General features: G+C 44.3%; 4 protein-coding genes across 6 annotated transcripts; 1 reads left to right on the top strand and 3 right to left on the bottom strand.

Moving 5' to 3' along the window:
• Positions 1-775: 775 nt before the first annotated feature.
• LOC103715011 (scopoletin glucosyltransferase-like) lies at positions 776-2,648 on the bottom strand. Its single transcript, XM_008802511.4, has one exon. The coding sequence runs from the start codon at positions 2,532-2,534 to the stop codon at positions 1,086-1,088; it is 1,449 nt and encodes a 482-aa protein (XP_008800733.2). The 5' UTR covers positions 2,535-2,648; the 3' UTR covers positions 776-1,085.
• Positions 2,649-5,501: 2,853 nt separating this feature from the next.
• On the top strand, positions 5,502-14,768 carry LOC103715009 (pentatricopeptide repeat-containing protein At4g17616). Of its 3 annotated transcripts, none has more exons than XM_026807662.2 (4): positions 5,502-6,119; positions 10,877-11,094; positions 11,184-13,337; positions 14,439-14,759. In XM_026807662.2, the coding sequence occupies exons 2-3, from the start codon at positions 11,014-11,016 to the stop codon at positions 13,254-13,256; spliced, it is 2,154 nt and encodes a 717-aa protein (XP_026663463.2). In that variant the 5' UTR covers positions 5,502-6,119; positions 10,877-11,013; the 3' UTR covers positions 13,257-13,337; positions 14,439-14,759. The 3 variants fall into 3 exon arrangements, with proteins under 3 accessions (XP_026663463.2, XP_008800731.2, XP_026663464.2); XM_008802509.4 differs by having other exon boundaries at positions 5,503-6,119; positions 10,867-11,094; XM_026807663.2 differs by lacking the exon at positions 5,502-6,119 and having other exon boundaries at positions 10,867-11,094; positions 11,189-13,337; positions 14,439-14,768.
• Positions 14,769-17,660: 2,892 nt separating this feature from the next.
• On the bottom strand, positions 17,661-20,252 carry LOC103715008 (40S ribosomal protein S23-like). Its single transcript, XM_008802508.4, has 4 exons — positions 20,100-20,252; positions 18,610-18,765; positions 18,372-18,498; positions 17,661-18,166 (listed from the first exon to the last, which is right to left on the bottom strand). Exons 1-4 carry the CDS (start codon positions 20,102-20,104, stop codon positions 18,026-18,028), a joined length of 429 nt encoding a protein of 142 aa, XP_008800730.1. The 5' UTR covers positions 20,105-20,252; the 3' UTR covers positions 17,661-18,025.
• A 3,086-nt stretch (positions 20,253-23,338) lies between these two features.
• Positions 23,339-24,673, bottom strand: LOC120112522. The gene has a single exon (XM_039132086.1). It carries the CDS (start codon positions 24,671-24,673, stop codon positions 23,339-23,341), a length of 1,335 nt encoding a protein of 444 aa, XP_038988014.1.
• Between the last annotated feature and the right edge of the window lie 526 nt (positions 24,674-25,199).

A 25,199-nucleotide genomic window follows, 5' to 3' on the forward strand; every position in this document is an offset into this window, starting at 1 on the left:
TGTTTTTGAGGCAAAAATTTTATAAAAGCAACATGATTCACTTGATAAGAGTTGATATTAATATGAAATCATGTGACAGGATAATATTAATCTTTTTTACCATATTTTTTTTATTAAGGACAACTGAATTATCTTTACTAAATTTTGATTATTTTTTATTGAATTTTTTGTAGTGTATACTCTTATAAATATGCGTAATTCATGAATATCCTTGCAAAGTTGCTATTCGCACGTGTATCTTTATAAATTTTTTTTAGCATGTCTATCTGCAAGGGTATTTTAGTCATTTCAAATATAAATCGTTTATTTTTTAACGACATTAGATAGTATGGGTGTATATATTAAATATAAATATATATAATAAATATTTTATGAGGGTATGTATGAAAATAGAAATTTTATAAAATATTAATATAATTCTATATATTTTAGAGGGTATGCATGTAAAAAAAAAAATAGAGTTTAGATCCAAGATCCGGTTCAGCTCTAGAGCCTGAAGACATTTGAGGTTGACAATTGACGAGCCACCTCACAAGAGTAGTCTGATGAGTCGCCTTGTCCATGACCCTCCAATGTCATGAGTAGTGTGGTTTTGGTTATTCCATTTCCAAAGCTTCAAACTACCAAACGCATCTCTTTTTTTTGTGCTCGGATCCTCTGAATTCAACTGATAACCATGGCCGAGTCACCCTTTAGGATAATCGAACTGGCCTGTAGCACTCGCCATGCATATCGAAGATCCGTTCATGCAGCTCTCCTGAGCCCAAAATCGAAATGTCCCAAACGCATCCCTTTCACCGGCCAGTGCATGAGGCCCAAACAAAAATAAAATGTCACACCATACAAAATATTTTCCCTCCTAGTTCTACAGACCACCAAACATCTCTCTTTCACCGTCCCGTGGACGAAGCAAAAGACAGCCAAATTATATCACGTTAAGCTGAAGGCAGTATAAACGACACTGCCCCAAGAATTATTAAACAGAATGTGCCATCATTGAACTAGAAAACAATCCTAATCGAGGTGCAAAACATAAACGACCCCAAATTAAGCAGGACAGAAGCCAAGATTACCAGGATTTCTTGTTAGCTCTTCTCTCTTGCTGCTTTGGCCTCATTCAGTTCCTTGATGAGTTCTCCCATGGCGACATAAGAAGATCCACCCAGCTCCACCGCCTTCGTCGCCATCACCCCGAGCTCCCTCGCCCTCTTTCTCATCCCCTCTGCCTCCTCCCCCCCACCCATCACCCTCGACACCACCCACCCTATAACGTCCCCCTTCACCACCCTAACCTCCTCCTCTTCCACCACATACTCGGTGGTTCCGACACCAATCCCCACCTTCAGTACGTCCACAATTAGCCTCTCGTTGAAGAACTGGTCGCCGAATAGCGGCCAAGTGACCATCGGCAGACCGGAGGTCACCGCCTCCAGACAAGAATTCCAGCCACAGTGCGTCAAAAATCCTCCCACCGCCGGATGGTTCAATATAAGTATCTGCGGCGCCCACCCTCTTATAATCATCCCTTTCCCTCCTCCCAACACCCTCTCCTCATACCCTTCCGGCAGCCACTCCGAGCTTTTGTTCCTCACCACCCAGATGAATGGTGTGTTGGAGTCCTCGAAACCCAGTGCCATTTCGCGAAGCTGGGCTGGAGAAAACTGGAACAAACTTCCGAAGCAAACGTACAATACCGAGCTGGGGGGCTTGCCGTCGAGCCAGCTCAAACAGTTGGCCGAGTCGATGCAAGCCGTGTCCCCCCTGCTGGACTTCTCGTCCAAGTCTTTGTTGCAGAGCGACACCGGGCCAACGGGCCACGTCTTCCTTCCGGTGGCCTTCTTATAGTGGTCGGCGAAGTCCGGCTCGAGCTCGTAAAAACTGTTGACCAGCACGCCGGAGCAACCCATCTCAGCCTCGCCCAGCTGACGGAAGAAATCGCCCAAGAAGGAGCTGATTTTGGATAAATCTGGGACCTGGGACCTCTTCAACTCGATGCGGCGCGGGAGGCCGAGGACGACGACGGTCTCGGGGTCGTCGGGCAGGCTCTCGAGAGGGGTCTTTGGGCGGTGCACGCTATGGTTGACGGAGAGGGCAAGGAGGCTCATGCCATGGAAGAAGAGTAGCGGTATACCGAGCTCCTTTGCGAGGCCGAGAGTCCACGGGTAGAACATATCGGCGACGATGCAGTCAGGGCGGATCTCCCCGAGAACCTGGTCGAACGGTTGGCGTAGGCTAGCGAGGCAGCCGAGGAAGTTCTGCCGGGCGACCTGTGTCGGGAGGCAGGACATGTTTTCGCAGTCAACGGCAGCGGAGGAGGGGAAGTGGAGGAGGGCGACGGTGATGCGGTGGCGGAGGGAGTCGTCGGCGCGGTTGATGGTGGACTGGACGGCGGCGGCGTTAGCCGGGGTGGTGAGGACCGTGGCCCTGACGCCACGAGCGGCGAATAGTTTGGCCATGTCGACCATGGGGATCATGTGGCCGGGGGCCAGGAGAGGGAAGAAGAGGATATGGAGTTCTTCAGAGGCTAAGTCCATGGTGTTTGTTAGGAGAAGGGGCAAAGAATGGAGGGGAAGAGTGCCAAGGTATTTGAGGAAGAGGGACCTCAAATTTGTTGCTGGCGTTCCCTGCTCCTTGCTTTAACTAAGCTCGAGTAGTGGGGACTTGAACTTGCATAGAATCCGTATGCGTTGAAAGTTTCGCGGAATCCTGTCGGCCACGCTGTGGATGGGAAATTAATTTGTCCGCGGCACCGACTTGGCACGGTGACATGGGAGTTTGGAGTAGTGCTGGACCACGTGATTCTCTTGACCGCTGAAAGAAAGGTTTCAGTTATATTATTATTAAGTACGTCCTGACTCCTGACACATTTAAATTTTTTATTCCATTATAAATATTTGATGACTGTCTTGTAATCATGTAGTCTTGATTGTCACGTGCCATCTAAAATTATCGATCCGTTCTCCTCCGGAGTCCTGAGTCCTGCTGATATATGTATAAAAAAATTTTAACCTCTTACTGCTAGAATTTCACTTTTCAATTCCATCCCCCTTCCTTTCCAGCCACCGGAAACCAGCGACGGCAGCGAGACGAGCAGAAAGAGAGATAAAAGTTGGAGGGAGAGACAGCAACTAGAAACATTAGAAGTTCATCACATGAGTCTCCACTCTGCAATTGCACTGACCTTCAACTCTGCGGCTAGAAGAGTCCTCATGCAATGTGCCAAAAGTGGAATGATAATAAAATTTACCATCCATGTTCCATCTGATGATGCCAAAACAAAATGAAGGGAAAAAAATTAATCTTGGCAAAGATACTGCCTATTGGTCTGTTTGCAAACAGCTTGCAGAAGAAAATGAAGTCAAACTGCAGTGGACATAAGAGGATTGGAATGTAGGGACTAGGTTATTGGTGTACATGTGCCTAAATTATCTAGCATTAAATGTTACTTTTAATCTATTGATTGTTGCAGGCCTATTATACATCTTTGTGGTCTTTCCTTCTTGACTATGCCTCCTTGACTACGTCTACAACATTCACATCAGAATTAGTGGATATTGAACTTACTCCCATGGAACGTGACCAACAACCATCCAATCTCCATCCTTGTCTTCACAAGTGAGCACATATTCATATCCATTCAGAAGATCCATCAATCGGATCTCAGATAATTCATCTCTGCTTGGTATTTCATGAGAACCCCATTGGTCTGAAATGCCACGAATCACGAAAACAAGTAAACTCCTCCTCATGCTAGCACAAAATTAGAAGCTATGAAAATATCAATTAAAGGGGGATTGTGGAGAAAAAATAAGAATTTTGCATATATTTTTGCTTCACATGTTACTGCTTCTACACTAATTTCAAACACAAAAGCATGTCATTACGTAATGTTCTCTTCGAAATATTTTCTCAGATATTCCTAATAATATGAGGAGATGAAAAATTTTCCAAATAAAAGCCAGAGTTTGCCAACTTGATCTCCATTTCTGAAATAAGTAAATAAAACTAATGTAACATAAGTGCGCTCTACCTAAATATTGCTTTGCAGTATTCAAAAATTATGGAAGGATGTGTTTCGAAACTCCTGCAGATGTATTCCGGAAAAAAGGTAAGACTGTAAGATAGACAATTCTAACAAGACTATACAAGCAGCCCAATTCTACTAGCTCAGATAAAACCAACAAATATTTTCAAAGAAAGGGGAAAAAGCAACATAGAAGCTACAGCATTGTCAAAAGTGCTCTAAAGTTTCTTCTAGGCATATTTTATAACCATTTTTTCAACCATCATGCATCAAAATCTATTATTCAGTCCAAGCTGAAAAAGGAATAAATTGATTGGGTTTCTGAAGAGAAGCATGGAACATACATCAAAACCATAGATATATTCGATAAAGAAAACAAAAAAATAGCATTGAGGTCAAATTCATCTGGAAAAATCAACATGAGATGGGGAAAAAGCCAGAGGTTACAGATTGTAAATCAGCTGAACATCAAGTGCTGACGACAGCTCCTTATAGTTATACGTTTTAAGGTCAACTTGCCTCAGGTACAGGGCTCCATCCATGCTAAGCTTGACACACAAACAACCATATCCTATTTTCCTTCAGCATCTTCTTTGTTCTCCTCTGGGTTAGTAGCTATTGTGTTCTTCAATGGTCAACCCTGCAAGTAAGATGGTCTTCCAACTCTTGCACGACGACCCTCCAACTTTTCTAGTTGCCATCTCTTCCAACTCTGCTCTCTCTTTCTTACTCTCCTTGCAAGCCAGTCTCTAGTCGCCGGAACAAGTGATAGGGTTGAAAAGTGAATCCTAGCAGCAAAAGGGAAGAAAAGGGAGGAGGATAAATTCGTGGCACTTTTTCTGATCCGAATAGAAAAATTTTGGAAGTTCGATAACTTAATTGTACTAAATTGAAGTTCAGGGGAGAACTGAAAACTCTCAAAATGTTTAGAATTTTTGACCCCAGGGAGAAAATTGAAAATCTTCCATAATTTCAAGATTGTTTTACGTGATTAATTTATTTAATAAACCCTATTTTTTTAAGCCATTTTGGCTTCTCTCTCTAATAATTGCATTGGAAAGATGCCATGATTTCAATTAAGGACGGTGGCAAGTCCATGTCTATTCTCAGAACGAGAAATAATATTATACAAAGACACATCTATATACCATCTAATTGAAATGAACAGCTGAAATGTAAAATAGCACAACAACTCTTTCTGTTGTGCAACGACCGATGTAATCAGACAACTGTTACGTAACGGCCGTTATCTAAATGCCAGTCATGTAGAAGGAAGGCCTCAGAACCTGCTGTTAGGCCGCCATATTTTAACGTAGGCCAAAATTTGCTGCTGGTTGGCCATCTTTTTTCCTTCCAAATACTCTATAGAGCAAATTATAAATCCCCCACACCCTATAAAAGAATAACAAAAAAATACTCAAGAAATTTAACAGCATTAGATCACTTTAATCGAGCTAATTTTCACCAACCAATATGTCGAGAATCCAAGCATTCAGTCTCCTGTGCAAGATCTAAGAAGGGTAAACCCATCCAACAACAAGTACAGATTTCCTCAGGATTGCCCCATGGAACCCATGTATACCCTTTCAGTTGTCTTCCTCCTCTCAGTCAACTCCTGGATGAGCTCCTCCATGCCAAAATACGACGACCAACCCTCCTAGCCATTTCCGCTAGCTCGCTCGCCCTTCTCCTCATTCCCTCAGCCTCCTCTCTCCCATGCATCATCCTCCCCACTGGCCCTCTCTATCTCCTCCCCACCATCGATGGAAGTCTCATCAAAACTGGTTACAATCGATGTCTCATCTCCCCTCCGAGACGTCTTGTGAGGGCCCGGTCCATTGACCGGCCCGCACACAGTTGGGCCAGGCCCATTGGCTGTTGCGGTCTCTCCCCAGGGCCGATGAAAGCCCCCAATAGCTCATCCGTTCCAGAAACCCCCTCCTCCCTGTTCTCTCCTTGCCCTTGGACCGGGATGTTGCCAGATCTGGGCACTCCGGCGGCCTGATGTTCGCCGCCGACCTCGCTCATGCAGGGTTCTATCTCCGGTATCCTCCGCCGGACTTTACCACCCGCGCCCCCTGTTCTCAATAGCGAGGTAAGATCCGTCCATTCCCCTTTCTTTACTGCCTTCCCTCCTCCCGATCCACTCGGGAGGATAGATCAATTAGGAAAAAAAAAAAGAGGAAAGAAGAGGAAGAAGAAGAAGAAAAGAAGAAAAAGGAGAAGAAGAAGAAGGGAGGCCGGGCCGCGGCCGCCGCAGGTGCAGTCGGCCGGCTGCCGGCCTCGGGCCGGCCCCCTTCCGGGCACTCCGACGAGGGGTCGCCCCTCCCTTGGGTTACGGGTGAAGGAGAGAGGAGAAGAAAGGAGAAGGGAGGAGAAGAAAGAAGAAGCAGGGAGAAGCTTCGGGAAGGAGAGACGGAAAAGAAAAGAAAAAAAAGAAGAAAAGAAAAAGAAGAGAAAAGAAAAGAAAAGAAAAAAAAATACATAAATAAATAGTAAATAAATAAAGAGAGAATTAAGATAATAAATAAATATAAATGAAACAAAATAAGTAATAAATAAATAAATGAGAATCAATAAGCCCTCCCTGACCCTCTGATGAATACTCAACTTTACCTCTCACATGCATTGATGGACGAGGGCTTCTCTCCCTCTGCTTCACCTCCTGTTATAGGAACGGCACCTGGATGAGGCTAGGTGGTCTGACGGGACAACTGCCTCTTCTTGTATTCAAACCATCGAGGAGATCTTCCTTTTTTTCTCTCTCTTCTTCGGGTTGATAGGATAGTCAAAATAAGAACATGATAGGTCATTGTTAAAAAAAAATGAGACTACTAGCTGATATATTTTAGGTTATGACCCGGCGGATCGGTTGAAATGAAATAAAGATCGGGCTATTCGGGATCGGCTAGGTGATCGACTCCTTTCTTTCCATCTCCTCCCTCTGATGGTGAAACCGTGATATATCAGCTAGCCATGGACTGCTGGCTGCCTTTCTATTAGGTAGTAGGCATCGGATCAAAGGGGAATCGAACAGAGTATCGCTCTATCACATCGGGTGGATAGGTACGGATTAACAGTTGAACGTGGGGATCACGGCAAAGATATGCCCTTCCCTGCCATCCCCACTCCCCCTGAAAGCGGCCGAGTGCAGCGAAGGTGCATTCATCAGTAGTAGTAGTAGCTAATTCAAAGGCGGAAAGGGATCTGTTCGAACCAGAACTGAAACTGGAGAAGAGGGCGAATCCCGCATAGACCAATAGATCGAGATCCATAGTCCATTTCGGATCCAGATCGAGCTTATTACTCGCCCTGCGCCATCCCCGTGCTGCTTGTTTCGACGGCTATGGATCGGCCGGCTAAAGAACAAAGACCGGGAGCATTAAAGAGTACATTTGAGTAGCAGAATTTTGAACGTACCCCTACCCTCTTGCTTTGGCGGTTGCAGCTGGAGTTGCTGTGTGTGAGCGGCTTTAGCTGAGCCTGACATGCTACCACCTAACATTAGGGAAGTCGGACTAGAAGGAGGCCTAGGACGGAGTTGGAGACCATTAGCTTTGGGGGCTTGCTTGGTGTATCCAACCATCGACTTCCTGCAGTCACGAAGGACGGCATTCATTAGCTTCACAAGAAGTGGGCGGGGCGGTCTCAATCTCCTTTCTTCATTTTGTTCATCTCTTTGAATGCACGAGCTAATAGGCTTAAACAACGAAACGGTAACTAAGCTCTACTGCTCTTACGGTATCCCCCGAGGGGGACATAAGGGGGGTAACGATCCGCTCTAGTAGCTAGTCGCTCCCAAAGTCCTGTAGCTGTTTAGCGGCTGTAGCTTATAACAACTGTAGCTACCATCCCGCCATTCCTTCTTTGAGGAATGGAGTAAGGGATGTCCTTAAGTTTCAGTGAATTAGTACTGTTAAGAGCATCATTAATTAGCTCTTGCTTTTTAGTCAATCGCTCCTTCAAGCGAGAACCGAGGAAAGAGACAGAGCTTTCACCAGTACCTGAACCTGTGCCAGAGCCAGTACAACTCCATCAAAGCGGGAGCCGGTTCAAGTCAGTATTGCCGGGCGAGTCAGGTGCTAGCGGAAGTGGTAACTCAAACCGTTCGGAAATTTGAAGTCTTTAAGTAAACTACTTTAAAGTCAAGCTCCTTAAAGCCGGAAGTAGAGCTAGTTCTTTCAAGCAAGTCCAGTCAGTCTAGTGAAAGCGGAAAGCTCATAGTGATAAAAGACACTCTTTCTGTTTTGATCCGGCCAGAGAGATCACTTACCATTTCCGTATATTGATTGGATATTTACTTCCGCGTGGAAAAAGAAGAGAGCAGAATGTGAGAGCTCCCTTTGTGCTAATTGCGGAAAAGGCGCGTCTCCGGTTCAACTGCCCTTTGCCTGTTATACCAAAAAAGCGCATAGGTTCATTCCGTGTGTGAATCGAGCTCCCACTTTCACGTAGGAGTGTTATAAGGGACGAGGGATAAGAAACCCGGAGGGTTTCATTTTCCGAAGCCGAAGATTAGAAACCCGAAGGATTTCAAATCTGAGGGCCCCGTAGGTATAACACGGAAGGTGTTATACCGAAGGGGATGAGCCTAAGGTTATATCCCCTTCAGGGGGATATAACTACTTAGGCGAACCCACCCGCCTCCTTCTTTAGGGAACAAGTCCTTGGCAAAGATGGTACCGAACCCGACCTATCCGGAAGAAATGATCCCATCGATTCTAATTCTCAAGCTGAAGCATCAAAAATGAGTACTTCTGAGAGAGCTACCTTCGCTGATGACAAAGACAAAGGGGCAAGGATCTCGTGGAAATGTCCCAGCTCCGTTGCAGACGTACTCCCGCGGGGACCCGAGCATTCTACATGTTCCTGCGATAGAACAGTTCGCCCAGTCGTCTGCCTCTCCCAGTCAGCCTGCACCTGTTGCGGATTCTGCTCCGCCAGTTCGTCGTTCCTCTCAAAACCCCCTGACCTGGGAAGTCTTTCGACCTCACTCACTTGATCAGCAAATGGGAAGCTTGAAAAAGCGGCTTTTCGCTCCTCTCCTTACAGTCGAGTGGCTTTCGCTCCTTCTTCCGTAAAATAAAGCAAAACGGCTGCTGCAACTACAGGTGAAAGTGGCACGGGTCTTGTATGATGGAGAAAAAATGACCAGAATCAAAAGATAGACCAAATTCAATGGAGGATGGGGAGAAACGGTTTCTCATTCGTCAGGGAACTCCGTATATTTCCCTTCTCCATTCTCTGCTCGGATAAATAAATGGAAAATAATGAGCGAATGATAAATAATTTATTCTCTATGTTCTTGATAGGTACAGGGAAATTGTCATTTGGGTCTAGAAACTTGTGAGTGAATCAATGTAAGTAACCTGTCACAAACCTTATTGATTTCAAAATTCATTATATTTAACAAATTCTGAAGATTTTAAGTGCTCAGTGCATCTTTTTGTTCAGCCTTTTGTAGAACCTACAAATATATTGAATTCGAACATTTCTTTCTCATAGTTTGAGGTTTAAGTGGCTTTTTGATCAAATACATGTAGTTGTAAAATGTCATATTTATTTTATGAAAATATTTATTCTTGTGAAATGTCTTATATTACTTTTTACATTAATCTGTATAAAGTACTATAATAAGGACTATTTTGAAGTCCTTGGCCTTCAAGGATTACATTTATCATCTATACCCTCTTTTAACTCAACAAAAAGAAAGAAAAACCATTGTAAATTAATACTATATAGCCTATGTAATTAAATAAATAAATAAATGATTCCGACATGATAGTACATATAAAAATAAAAAAGTTAAGGAAATCATATTTGGTTAATTGCAGTCAGTTTTTGTCAAAACTGGCCAAAACCACCGAAATTGATGTGAAACAGATCAGTTTCAGCTGGAATCGATCAAAACATGAAACTTACATTAGTTTTGATTTAGCTGCAGCCAAAACTAATTCATTTCAGCCGAAAAAATCGGTTTCAGCCAATACTAAGAAATTTTATAAGTATGATGATATATGTCATACTTGCTCCACACAAAAAAAATAAAATTACTTTGACAGGGCAACAATATAGCCCTATAATAGTTGCTCTGCCCTCTTGCAAAATCCCTGCTAGGCTGCTGCTTTGGACCCACCAAAATGAGCAAAAAGTCCCAAACCATGTGGGTGTTAAAGATTCTCCTATTGGTGGTAAAAGGTGAAAAGAGGCACTTATTTTAAGGCGGACTTGTGTCGTACCACTTGCTAATGTGATGTTAAGGAAGACTTTTCCTTTCTCATGGAAACAAAATCAATATGTCGGAATATGAGAAATGCCTCATGACTATAAGATAAGTTTAATAGAGATGTGGATGTCAAGGTGGGTGTGGTAGAAATAGGATTGAGTAGGTTAAAACTAAATATTTGAGAGGAATGTTAAGAATGATATCAATAGAGAATTTTGATGTAAAATTTGGGTTAGAATAGTGGAGCATCTGGCCAATCAAGATTTGGATGGTGGTGGTGAAACTTGATTTGGAAACAGTTCTTATTTATGGAGGTATTGTTCCTGGACAGGGAAACAGTAAAGAAGGATCCAGATAATTGAATCTGATTGATGGGTTAAGGCTTTTTTTTTTTTGTACTGTGCTTAGGAGTAAACAACTCCAATACTGTGTACCTATTTATTTTTTGTGGCTTTGTGCATGCCATGTTGTGGAATTAACTTCTGCAGTACCATTGTTTGATAATGGCAGAAAATTAACTGGTTCTTACTGACAATTTTCTTTATGTAGTTGCCAATATTTATAGTGTAACTTGAAATATGCTCTTCTCTTTGACTGACCAGTCACATTCCTACAGCAAATTTCAGCTCAAAAACTTTGCCAGCAAGATATAGGATGGTACGAACTGGAACACGACATATCTGATTTTAGGATTGATTGTTCTTGGAGCTTGGCTGCCTAGAGTAAAGATTTCTTAGAATGAGAATGTTCTGATGACGTTATCATGATGAGAGGCTTCTTTAAGCTTTACCAACTCGGCCATAGATTTTCATGGGTAGGCTTTGCTGCTGAAGTTGTTGGGAGTGTAAGATTCTTCCCACATCCGGTGTCATGGTAACTATTTTTGAATGATGCCTTGGTACAAATTTTGTCATATATCTTCTTCACTTTCAGGTCAGTCATGCTGGAGGATTCTTCAATAAGTATAACGTGCTTCACACATCAGCTTTATGCTTCAGGAGGCAATATAATCCAAGTCTTCAGCATCTTTGTACTAGAACCCCATATGAAGTCCTGTGGGAAGGATCCTCTAGTGCAACCCTGTTGAGGAAGCTTGAAATTGCCTTGAAGGATGATAGTGTAAATGAAGCATGGGAAGCATTCAGCAACTTTGAACGCCTGTATGGTTTTCCTGAGCAGCACTTGGTGAGCAAAATGATTATTTTACTGTCTTACTCATCTAGCTGCCATTGGCTTCATAAAGCATATGACTTGGTGCTCGTTGTTCAAAATGAGAAGCCCAATCTTCTTCATTATGACCCTTTAACCAGACTAGCTCTTACCTTACTAAGAGCTCAAATGCCAATTCCTGCCTCCACAGTTCTAAGGATCGTGTTGGGGAATGGCAAGCTTCCTCCTATAGATATATGGTGCACCTTGTTTTTTCACCTAGTGAAGACACAAACTGGGTCCTATCTTGCAAGCGACATCTTGATCGATATTTGTGAGTTTGTTTTGGATCATACTTCAGATGCAAAAAGGTTTAAGAGCATAAATGCAAATGCAGTAAAGCCTAATATTACAATTTTCAACCTTGTCCTGAATTCATGTGCAGAGTTTGGATCTACCTTAATGGCTCAACAAATAATAGAACTGATACCACGGGTAGGTGTTGTAGCTGATGCAAATACCGTTATTATCATGGCCCGGATTTATGAGATGATTGGACAGCGTGATGAGTTAAGGAAACTGAAAAAACACATCGATGGAGTTTCTTCTGTGATATTAAATCGCCACTTTCGGCAGTTTTATGATTGTCTCTTGAGCTTGCACTTTAAATATAATGATATTGATGCTGCTGCAGAGCTTATGTTGGACCTGTATCAACGCCCAAAATCTCTTCAGTCCCCCTGTGGGTTATATGGGAAAAGTAATGGACCACAAACATATTGTATGGTCCAGATTGGGTCAGACAATCTAAGGATGGGATATAAAATTATGGTTGAACCCAATCAGATACAAAATGATTTTGTTGTTGATGCACAAAGTTACTCGAAGCTTGTTCTCTTTACAGATGGGAAGCTTGTTCCCAGCAAGAGGGCTCTTGCAAAGCTTATAAATTGCTATGTAAAAGAAAGAAAGGTAGATAAGCTGTCTAATTTTTTTATAAATATACAGAAGGATGTAGATTCAAAAGAAGCCAATTTGTGCTTGGATGTGATGGATGCTTGCATTCAGCTGGGCTTATTGGATACTGCCCATGACATTCTTGATAACATGGAAGGTGCTGGAATTCTGATAGGGTCCAAGACATACATATCACTTTTAAGATCATATTGCAGAGAAAATATGCTGGAAGAATCCAAAGTGCTACTAAAACAGATGAGAAAAGTGGGTCTGTTTGTAAATATATCTGACGAGCAAGCTTTATTTCAATGCGTGTCAGAAGATGGTGCTGCCAATCCTTGTGATAAAATAACTGCATCTTCTGTTGGGAAATCACATTTGGTTGAGTATTTAGACAGGGAACTCAGGGAGGAATACTCAAAATGTCACTTGATTTATGAATTTAACAGTTCAATTCAATTCTTTTGCAAGGCCAAAATGATAGAAGATGCTCTGAAGACATTCAAAAGGATGAAGCAAAGAAACATCCAACCCACAGTGCAGACGTTCAGTCATCTAGTATATGGTTATTCTTTGTTAAAGATGTATCGCGAAATTACGATATTGTGGGGAGAAATTAGGAGGCGTCTGGAGGATGGAGTTTTAGTTGTGGACAGAGACTTATTTGAGCTTTTGCTCTGGAATTTTCTTAAAGGGGGATATTTTGAGAGAGTATTGGAGATAATTAATTGTATGATAAAGCAGAATATGTATATAGATAAGTGGAAGTATAAAAGAGAGTTTCTGAAGCTCCACAAAAATCTGTACAGGAGTCTAAAAGCATCAAGTACAAGAACAGATGCTCAGAGTAAGAGGCTTGAGCATGTTCGAGCTTTTAGGCAATGGGTTGGCATTAAATGAAAATACAAGAAAATATGCCTTTATTATTCTTTATGGACATGCGCCGAGTTTCCTCAAGGACCATTTTGCAATGGATCACGAGTACGTGGAACCTTTCAGGCTTTCTCATAATTGCTTGAATTAGCCTTTTTTTAGATTATCCCAAAAGTACAATTATCTTTTCATGCTGTCAGATTCAGAGTTTAGCTGTTAGAAATGTGTGTAATTAGTTACATATTTACTATTTGTGCTTTTTAGATCAACGTGTTACATAAATACAAACACACGCTAGCACCTAAGCACATGCAATACATGTTCGAGAAACAATAATATGAAACTTTAAATTTAGTATATATAACAGAAAGAAATAAAAAATAATTAGATTTTTTTTCTTACTTTCGGACATTATTTAATAGTTATCCACTTCAGGAAAATCATAATTACATATTTTCTTATCCGTGGTATTCTAATTTTATTATATGTTTTGTGTACTCAGTTGTTTTATATGGTATTTTCTCTATTTATTTGCAACAAGATTTTAAATTATTTATCTTTTTATTTATTTATTTTCACAAAATGGCAGTGAGAGAATAACAAAGAGAATTTTTTTGGTATGGTATTATCAAAAAGAAAATATTTTATTACTTTTTCCTTATTTGTTATGGTTGGTATTTTCAATTTTTTCTTGTTTAATTTTTATCATAATTTTTTCGGTGCGACCTTTCCCTTGCGTGCTTTTAATTGTCATTTCTATTCTTTCTTTATTTGGTTTGAAGCCAAGATTTTTGATTTTTTTGTTTGTTCATTGCTATGATTATAATCAGGTAAAAGTTCTTTATTTGTCTAAAACCAGGATTTCAATTTTATTTTCTAATTGCATCTAAGCAGGATTATTTAGGTAATCTAGAAAAAGTTGAAGGGTACTTTTGAGGAATTTGCAAGGAATACTCCCAAATTTCAAAAATCCTATTTTTTATATAGCAGAGATACACTGTATGTCACCTCACATGGTACCAACAAAATTGCCTGCCATGATAAGGGGGGTAACTCGAGGAAGAAAATTTCCTCCATTAACTATGTGTAGGTAGACATTGTTTGCTTCTTCATTTCTGACTAGGGATAGAATCTATTTCTTTTTGCTTTTTCTCCCTACCTTGCATGCTTTCTACCTTTCATTTTCTGACATCTTCATATTGTTTATAGGTCCAGGAATGTTCCAGTGGAAAGACACTCCTATGTTCTCCATGGATGATAAATTATTGGCTGCACTTCAGCGCATGTAAGGTTTTGTTATAATGTTGTTGCAGTTCTTACAACATTCTCTTTTCAACCAGATATATTGTTCGATCTTCTGGGACCAGGCACAATGAAAATATTGCATGCTATGTCACTGCTAGAGGAGCTCTAGTAATTCTGGATGTTTCAGTTTTGGCATCCAGGAGCATATTGACCTTGGATCATGCATGTCACTCATCATCCATTAACATTTACCTTTAATGAATTAAGTTAATTATGTCGATGAAATATTGAAGACATGCATGGGGATCTTTTTCTTTTTCATTGTTTACTGACGTGCAACCTTGCCGCCACAACATGCATGTACTGGAAAGAAGGATTTTGGTGGGGGAGGGTTCCTTAGCATGAAATTATGTTACCATCAACCAAAATTGCATCATCAAGAAATATAATCAACAGACATAAGAATATAATCCAGAATATTGGTTCAGATACCAAAACCAATGAACATGGCTTCAACTGGTTCTATTCTATTTTAGGTTGTGAAGAAAACTTCCTACCCCAAATGCCATTACCACTCCCAGCAATCTCTACTCAAGGAGAGCACTGAGCTGTATTGCATTGTTACTCCGTTTTGCATTAAGAAAATATCTTATTGTTAATCAGAATGACAAAATGGTATATGGTTAACAGAGACATGTATGGAATAAGCTATAATGGCAATGCCTTCCACATCAGCAATGTGGAGGTCTTTGATGAGTATTGCTCTTTTGTACACCTCTCATATGAGAAGGGCTCTTTCAAAAGCCCTTCCTCGAGGTGATCATCAATTACCTGAGCCCACTAATCCACTATGCTCTACCTATCTTCTTTTATTGTTTATGATCGGTGAATTTTTACTGTACTTTTATTGCTATTGCAGTAATTTCTTTTCCATTCTATATAGCGCATTCTTTTTAAAAAGATATTCAACTCTTTTTTAGGTTTTGCACTTAGTATATTGTGTCATTTGACAAACCCGAGGCATTCATTGCTAATTTTTGAAAATAAGATTTTTTTAGTTTCCATAATTTTTAGAAACTAAGAAGGGGACGGGTCTGCAGCTCTCGAGAGGTAAGGTGGATATAAGGTAGAAAGAATGGGGATTAGTCCTTCTTATTCTTAAAAGATGAAAATGAAAACTGGATTACCAAATACTATTTTTGTCTCGATTTCTATGTTTTTGAAATATCAGACAGCAAGCATGAGAACAGTCTGGAAACAAAAATAAAAGAAGCACGATTCAATTGCTGAAATGGAGGTGACGAGAATAAACTGAGCTTTTGGCCGGTTTAAATTCCTGGAGAAGCCATGGTTCCATCACTAGGCGCCAGGATTGGCTTCTCCTTTGTTTCCGCCAGTCTCATGATGTTTTCCGCCAACGCTCGTAGCTGGCTTTGCCGTCGGAAGGCTTGTCGCGAACTGGCTCTCCACATCTCCTTCGGAGGGGAAGGCATGGTCTCTTCGAGGCTTAGGCCGCAGGTAACGGCGGGCACAGACTTGTCCGACGATGCAAGCGATTGCCGAAAGAACGGCGATCACGGCCAGCGCGACAATGACCGGCACGAACGAGCCCTTGGAATTGCCAGCATTTTGGGCTGTGATGGCCCGCGGGTACACCATGTTAGGCTGTGCGAGGGATGTCATGGTTCTTCTCTTTCCTCCGGTTTTGGCGTTCGCGGATGGGGGAAAAAATAACATGAGCTTCTTTTGGGAACGGGTTTGGCCTGGCTGCGCTTTGAATGTAGCTCAAGGCAAGTCACGTATGGCATCACCGGCTATAGGAGATTTTTATTTATGATCTAAAAAGGGGATGGGAGGGGGCTTTCTTGCTTAAAGCGTAGGGATTCCTTCCTGCCCTTTGGCGTGAAGATGGGAGATTTGGATTGATTTGAAGCTAGAGAAAGTAATAACTTTGAGACTTTGGAGCAGGGTAGGTATCTCACAACGTCAAGCAATTTGAATATCTAATCCTGGGTCAAGAAAGCAAGGAAAGTCCCGGGGCGGAGCTCCACAGTTTCAGCGGCGAGGCTGGCCAACCTGCACTTCGGCTGGCTCATCCTATGAGAGAGGGTATTGCACCCAATGTTGACTCATTTTAATGCATCAACTCTAGAGCTTTATGGGGGGCTTCATGCCCTGAATCCTTTTTCGAAGAACGAATTGCAGCATTACCTTTTTATTTCTTTAATAAAAAATAGTATTTTAAATATCCGGAATTTGAATCCATGGATTCATCTAAGATCCTCCAACAGATACATGAAGAAAATTACTCGGACCTTTGGTTTCTCCGAGGTTTATGGTGGCAACTCCATGTGGTTCAAAGTTTCTTTACCAGTTTATAGCAGGTCAATTTGAAGTTTGCTAATTTGTAACAAATTAAAAGCAAAGAAAATTACGAGCTTTGCTGGCTTATATGTTGATGGATGGCAGGCTAACGCTCGATCTTATAGTTTAAAATTGGCTACAAATTGAAATTTTTACCTGACGCAAACAACCATACAATGCTAACTAGTGCTGGATTTTGAATTTTCTTTTTCCCCATGGAAGAATACTTGCTCAAACTGATTAGGGCACAAGAACCATGACGATGTAGGCTGATAACCCTCGTAAAAGTAATTTAGGTGGACAGATCAGTCTGATAAAACCTGGAAACAACCATAACCGTCATAAATAGTACAACCATTCGCGTTCAGATAAATTCCATGATTTAATATAAACTTTTTCAAGATTTTAGATTTCAAATCATTTTAGAAAACAAATCAAATTTAGAAGATAATTGGCACGAAGACACCATCATCACCAGCCTCTTTTTAAGTCCAAGCAACAAAGTATTGGAGAAAGTTATCAACAAAAATTATTTTTCAACCCATACCGATGTTGGATAAAAATATCAAAAAATGAGCTTCTTATCTGCCAAACAGGGATCAGATAACCAATACCCTCAAACCAAGATTGCAAGCAAGAATCAATCTATAAACTGCATACTAAATCCACAGGTGTGACGGTATTATTTATATTCAAATAGATCAACCTGATGGTTGCTCAAATAAATATTCACACATCAAATGTCATCCAAATGCAAGCAAAAATATGCTCCATAAATACAACCCACAAGGGAAGCAATCATTTCGTTTTAAAGCACCAATCTCCTCACAAAAATGTGGACAAGACATTGATACAAAATGTGACGCTATGGCTGTTCTACTGCCTTTGAGTAGCTTTGCCATGGATGTGGACAATAAAGGATCATATCCATGACGCACACAAAAACATACAAAACACAAAAAAAAGACGAATGAGTTTTGAGTACCAAATAAATGCAATGGTCCATACAGTTTGCAAATGCACAAAAAGAAACAATAAAAACTATATTAATAAGAAATCTGCATATGACCCTATAAAGGTTCTCAAATGCATGTCCTAGGAAAAAATTAATAAAAACAGAACGACAACAATTTTGACTCAAAAAGACAATTTCCTTGCATACTGAATTTACTATGAAAAATCAAAATTTAAGATCGAGGCTTCTCTTTCTTTTCCTTGAACAGTGCCAGAAGAGAGACACCAGAAACCTTGACAACCTTGAACCTTACTCCTGGAATATCTCCTACGGCATGCCCCTTTCGTCCAAATCCAGCAATCAACACTTCATCCTGTAAAATATATAGCACGTCAATAGCAATCCTGAAGGGTAAAAAAAGACAATACTGAATATCTAAAAACAAGACTGTCGTACTTTGTCCTCATCATCTTCAGAAACCCTAGTCAAGAGCAGCTATGTAAATTTGTGCATTTGTTCATGCAATAACAGAGACTGTTGGCTAAATGGAATTAAGACAAGTTGCAAAAGAAACTCACATTTTCCTCGATGAAGTTTAAGCAACCATCATTTGGAACAAAGGCAGCAATCTTCTTCCCATTCTTAATCAGCTGAACCCTAGCACACTTTCGGATGGCAGAGTTCGGCTGCTTGGCTTCGATGCCTCTGGGGAGAGAAAAGGTCTAATGATTAAGTTTATGCAGGTATAAGATTGAAACAAGAAAAAGCAAATGCAACAGAGATAGATATAAATATATGAGTGCCGCAAAGCCCTACATCTTCTCAAGGACAATTCCCTTGGCATGGGAAGAACCAGCGAACGGTTTCTTCCATTCATTTCCAAGATGGCTTTTCTTGTATGCTTTGTCCGCCCACCTCTGTTTCCTCCTATGTGTTTTGAGCTTGCGCGCAGCTCCCATACCACGAGTCTTTCTGTTGCATAGAAGCGCATGGTGAAACATAACATACTTTAATCAGTGAAAAAATTAGAGACATGTCTAGGGCTAGATGGAGAAAAAATATAATAACATTACGAGTGACAAGACAAACCTAATTCTTGGAGGAATCAACTAAAGTTAAGTTAAGATATACATGAGATGACTTCAGAATTATCTTGCTGTTAGCGAATTATAAACCTAACAACTGTAAAATTACAGGGAATCTCACCACATTTTTCCTGGAAGGTTGTTTTTGGGTTTGTGTGTGTGTGTGTGTGTGTTTGGGTGTTGGGGGTGGGGGGGAGGAGGGAAAGAACTAGCTGCAGAGGAGGAAAAAAGGTCCCCTTGCTTTTCCTTTCTGAAGGCTCTCCAAATGATAGCTTCCCATCCATACCCCCCTCCTTCCTCAATCCCCACAGGCCACAACCCACAATTGACAAACCAATCTTGCCAAGCTGCACATCCTCACCCACCATCAACGCTTCCACCAGTATGCCTATGATGACTGCCTCAACTATATTGCAGCCCACACGACTGTCCCACTTGTCTCCTTCAATGATGTACATCCTGCACCCCGCATTTCCCACACTCAAGCTTTCACCATTACATATCATTGTAAAATCCTCAACCCTCTCCACTCCACCACCAAAGAGAGGGGGGAGGAGGAGGGGACTACCTAGTTGCCTCCCTCCACCACCTTCATGACATCCAGCCTATCTCCCATAGCACCCCATCCACCTCTGCCTTGCCAAGGTGATGCAGCAGCCAATTTGCTATGATCTCTTCTATTTCAGATGAATGCATATTCTCAATGTTGAGTTTCAAGTTAATGTCTCCCTCCCCCCTCTCTCTTCTTCTTTTAATTCATTTATGTTCTCTTCTTGCTTTAAGGGCAATCTTAAACGCAAAGAAAAATCGCAAAGCACAAACATGAAGAATCGTGCATATTCTGCAAAAACAATACGTAAGCAGGGTTTCCAACTATAAGTCTAGATCCTCCGCTTGACAATGTGACACAAAATCAAACCTTTCTACAAGAACAAAGCAAACATCCGGTTTTCATCTATGCATCGAGACCTTCCGCCCCAAAACCTCTAAAATCCAGAACCAGGCACAGTAAAAGGAATAAAGCAGCTCTAATTAAATCAAGAACTCCTCAGCACTAATTAAATCAAGAACTCCTCAACTTCAAATGGATAACCATTAATCAGGATTCAAGAAGAATTAATCATGACTCGAAAACTGGACAATGGGCAATTAAAGAAAGCAGCAGGAAGCAATTAGAGAAAATATATAGAACTCAGAATTAGGGTCTCCAGCAAGACTTACCCCATCTTGGTCTAAAGGTGGCTCTCCCTCTCTCTCTTCTCTCTCGTGCTCTCGGTGGCGAAGGCTAGTAACGACGGAGCTTAGGGTTTTGGAGAGGCAGCTTTAGGAACCAGGAGCACCGAATCCCCTGGTCTCTTATAAGATACGGTTGAGCCATTTGATCAAGAATAAGGGTACTTCAGTAATTGCGTACAACCGCGGTAGATTATTCTGCGGGAATTGCTTCCTGCGCAGTGGAAGCATTTTTTTTAATTTTTTATTTGTTTACTGCAGAATTGCACGTGCAAGAGTGGATTAAAAAAAAATCAGCGAACAAAATATCACAAAACGCCGTATGGGTAGGTGCAATAGAATGCCGAATCATTGCGCCAGATTGGCTTAACTTTAGAAAGGATGCAACATTTTTTTTTTCTTTTTTTTTTTTTTTGCTTAAAACGGGTGCTTCAAACAACACGTGTCCGAATGCACCCAAGAACATCCAAATACAAAATCTCGCGTAGTGCCGATGGCAACTCCCGCTCTCCTGCCCACAGGGCGTATCCTGAATGGTGTGCTGCATATGCAGCTACCCAGTCAGCCGCCCCATTAGCCTCCCTGAATACATGCTTAGCCTCAAAGGCCACAGCATCCCTCACCATCATCCTAATATCCCGGATCAGAGGATGGTCAGTGCTCTCCCGCCGAATCCACCTAATGACAGTGGATGAGTCGCCCTCCAAGATGATCGAGCTAGCCCGTAATACCCGCCGCGCATGGTAGAGGTCGGCCCAGGCAGCTCGCAACTCCGCCGCAGGCACTGATGTGTCGAATAGCCGGCAACCGCCCGCTGCCACTACCCTAGAGTGAGGGTCTCGTATGACGAAGCCGGCACCGCCTCGTGTACCACTGTCTAGTACTGAACCATCAAAATTGACCTTGAGGAAACTCGGGGGTGGGGGCTCCCAGGTGAAAAACACCGATCGGAGAACTGCCTGAGCAGAGCAAGAACCCCAGGTGTCCCGAGCTATCAAGGTCGTATCTGAAGGGCTGGTAGGTATGGACTCCATCGCCAGTACTCGAGCGGACTCCGCAACAAACCTCGGCGACACCCTACGCTCGCCAAAGGTGCGAGCGTTCCTTGCCAACCAGATCTGGTGGGCAGTGCAAGTCGCTCGGATGGCCTCCTGACATGTCCGGGGACTAGCCAGCCACTGACGTATCATCTGTAGGAACAGTCTCCTCTCCCGCCAAACCTCCTCTGGGATACCCGTCCACTGCCATGTCCGCCTCGCCCAAAAACATCCAAATAGTACATGATCAACTGACTCATCCGCACCGCAGGCCCCACACTCCGCAGGGATCCCCAGACCACGTCGGTTCAGCACAGCTCTCGTCGGAAGGCGGTCCCACATCACCTTCCATAGAAAGAGTGCTGCTCTCGGATGGAGCCTAGACCTCCAAATCCAGGCACCGTCCCATCCACTCTCATGCTCGCCCTGAATCACCCGGGCCAGATCACCCAGCCTAACACTGGCCCTGCATGAAGTACTCCAAACTCTGACATCTGGGCCCTCGCATCCTGGTACTGGCAGAGAAAGGATCCTCTCGGCTAGATGTTCCCCGAACAACTAATGGAGTCTGTCCACGTCCCACGCTGCCCTCCCTGGTGCTAAGAGGTCGCACACCCGGAGCCCCACTGCTGCCTCGAAATCCACCGTCGTCGGCCAATATCTCAAGGGGATGGTATCCACCCACGGGTCATCAGTCACAACAATAGTCCGGCCATCGCCCATCAGCCACCTGGTATGAGCTAACACAGTCGGCAGGTACCTCCCAATCTCACGCCACATGAAAGAGATGCGGCGACCACGCCGTGCCACCTCGGGGCTCCCTCGGCCATATCTAGCTGCCATCACCCGACTCCAAAGCCCATGTGGCTCCAACAAAAAACGAGCTGCATGCCGTGCAATGAGTGTCTCACGCCGCTCCAGAAGGGACTGAACTCCCAGACCACCCTCACTGGTAGGCCGGCATACCCGCTCCCAGGCCACCAAATGTACCCCACGACCCCCACCATGGGACCCCCAGAGGAAGCTCCGGAGAAGACGTTCAATCTTCAACAGAGTCGTCTTAGGGACCACAGTGTTGGCCATGAGATATACCGGCATGGACCCAAGCACCGATCTGACAAGTGTCAGCCTCCCCATCATGGATAGAGATGATGCCCTCCATCCCTCCAGCCTACTCTCGACCCGCTGCACCAACCCCGAGCACTCCGCCACTCGTAGCCTCCGGCCTATGATGGGAACTCCCAGGTAAACCAGAGTCCCCTCCTGCTCGGGCATCTGCAAAATACTCCTGATCTCCTGTCTGACTCTGCTCTCTGTGCTAGGGCTGAACTGGATAGCTGACTTCGTGAAGTTAATTCTCTGTCCGGATGCCGCACAGTAATCTGCCAACACTCTGCGAAGTACACGTGCCTCCGAAACCCGCGCCCTGGACAAAAGAAGACAATCATCAGCAAAAAGTAGGTGAGAGACAGGTCCCGCCCCCGGTGCTGGAACATAGGACTCCAGCTCCCGGCTTACACACGCCCTCTGGAGGGCACGGGACAATATGTCAGAACAAATGATAAATAAGTAAGGGGATAAGGGACATCCCTGCCGCAACCCCATAGTAGACTCAAAAAACACCGAAGGAGTGCCGTTGACCAAAATAGAGAACCTCGGCCCCTGGACACACCCTAGGACCCATCCAATCCATCGCCTGTGGAAGCCATAAGCCTCCAGTGCCCTCCGGAGAAAGCTCCATCTGATCCTGTCATAAGCCCTCTCCATATCCAGCTTGACAGCCATCAAACTGCCCCGCTTCGATGCTCGCTGGAGATCCCACATCATCTCCTGAGCCAGCATGACATTGTGGGAAATGTTCCTTCCCGCAATGAATGCCCCCTGCTCTTGGCTGATGATGCCCGGCAGTAGGGGCTTTATCCTGCCCACCATAATCCTCGCCACTACCTTGTACAAGGTTGTGCACAGACTGATGGGCCTAAAGTGCCCCGGCTCTACTGCCTCTTGGCGCTTCGGGATGAGCGTAATGAAGGTGGCCTTCCAATCCTCAGGCATGGCTGCCTGAGTGAAGAAACACTGAACAGCCTCGATCACAGCTCCCCGAATGATACCCCAATATCTACGGAAGAAGAAAGGGGGAAAACCATCTGGTCCTGGAGCTTTGTCCGCTGCCAGCGCCCAGACAGCCTCCTACACCTCCTCCGCCGACACCGGCCGTATCAGGGTCGTATTCTCATCATCAGCAATACCTGCATCAACCCGCGGAAAGTGGTCATCAGCACCAGGGCCTTCATCCTCAGTCCATCTGGCGCGGAAAAAGTCAAGTAGAACCTGTCCAACGGCAGGCTCACCCTCCACTCGGCGGCCAGACCCATCACGCAGTGAGTGGATCATACTCCGCTGACGCCGAATAACAGTCGTCCGGTGAAAGAACCTGGTGTTGCGATCACCCTCGTTAACCCATTGGACCCGAGATTTCTGTCGCCAGAAAATCTCATGCTGCCGTAGCAGTGAGTGGTGCGTCGCAAGAAGCCCCCGAAGATGGGTCATGTCATCCTCCGGGAGTGCACCCCGTAGGTCTTCTCTCCTCTGTAGTGCCGTGATCTCCTCCTCCACCCCCTCCAATCTCCGAAAAATATCGCCCACTACCTCGCGATTCCAACGGCGAAGCCGCCGTTTGGTCAACTCGAGTTTGCGTGAGACTTGCCGCATCGCGTCCCCCCGCACCGGAACACGCCACGCATCGCGAACGATGTCCCAGGACTGGGGGTACGAAAGCCAAATCTTCTCGAAACGAAAAGGACTCTGGTGACCCAATACCGACGAGGTCGAAATCAACAAGAGGCAATGATCTGATGCAATCCGGGGCAAGTGGCTGACTCGGCAGGTAGGGAAGCGAAGGATCCAGTCTGGGGAAGCAAAGGCCCTATCTAGCCGCTCCCACACCCTAGCACCGCCAGGTTGATTGTTGCACCAGGTGAACCGTGGCCCCGAAAAGCCTAAGTCCACCAAGCCATTTAGCTGCACAAAGTCGCGGAACTCCCTCCTATCAATCCTATCAGTGAAGGGCGCACCTCCCCTCTTTTCATCCGCACTTTGGATACAGTTAAAATCACCAACTGCCACCGTTGGGATACCCTGGGCAAGCAAGTTGGTAATCTCTTGCCAGAGGATTCTCCTGACCCTGTAATCCGTGCTCGCATATACACCGCACAGCACCCAAGGGTCCGCCTCAGGTTCCGATACAACCATCACTACCTGTTGAGAACAGTTGTGGAAGACATCAATCCTAGCCACCCCCCGCCTCCACAGGATCAAAAGGCCACCAGACAGCCCCTGGGACTCGACTGCATAGGTCTCCCAGTCCCTCCCCAGGCGTCGCCTCAGTCGACCAAGCCCATCACCGGACAAACGTGTCTCGCAGAGAAAACAAATCTCAGGACAGTGGAGCTGTACTAGCCGTTTAAAGGAGGACATGAAGGCCGGCTTGGCCGCCCCCCTGCAGTTCCAGGCTAGAATCCTCATAGATCAACAACTGCTCGGTCGGCCTCAAGTACATCCTCCCCCAGGGCCTCGGGAGCTAGCTCAGGCTGGCGGCCTAAATCCCCCAGCTGCTCAACCTCACCAGATACCTCGCACATGACTGCCGCCCTGATGAGTCGCACGACAGCTGGGTGGTCCCCCTCTGCCGCAGCTAAACCCATGGAGCAGTCACCGCTGGCATCTACCTCCGGGAGACCCTCATGTGGCGCCTCTCCGAGCGGCACCCCTGACGCCTCATCACGTGGCATCAGAGGCTCTACCCGACCTACCTCCCGTGGCATCCCTGGGCTAGCCATGTGCTGCTCGCCCAGAGCTTGGGTCAGGGTACCAAACCGGTAGACACCATCAGGCCCTCTCCCAGGGCCCTCAAGTGAATCCCAGGGGTCCCGCCCAGGAGGGGTCTGACCAACAAGCGGGTGGGTCCCCTGCACTGGGACAGGTCCCCGACCGGGAGATCTATACTGGAAAGGACCAGCTGGCTCCCCGGGATCCAAGGTCGGATCATCCT

The sequence above is a fragment of the Phoenix dactylifera genome, chromosome 11, assembly GCF_009389715.1.
Source record: "Phoenix dactylifera cultivar Barhee BC4 chromosome 11, palm_55x_up_171113_PBpolish2nd_filt_p, whole genome shotgun sequence".
Lineage (NCBI taxonomy): Eukaryota > Viridiplantae > Streptophyta > Magnoliopsida > Arecales > Arecaceae > Phoenix > Phoenix dactylifera.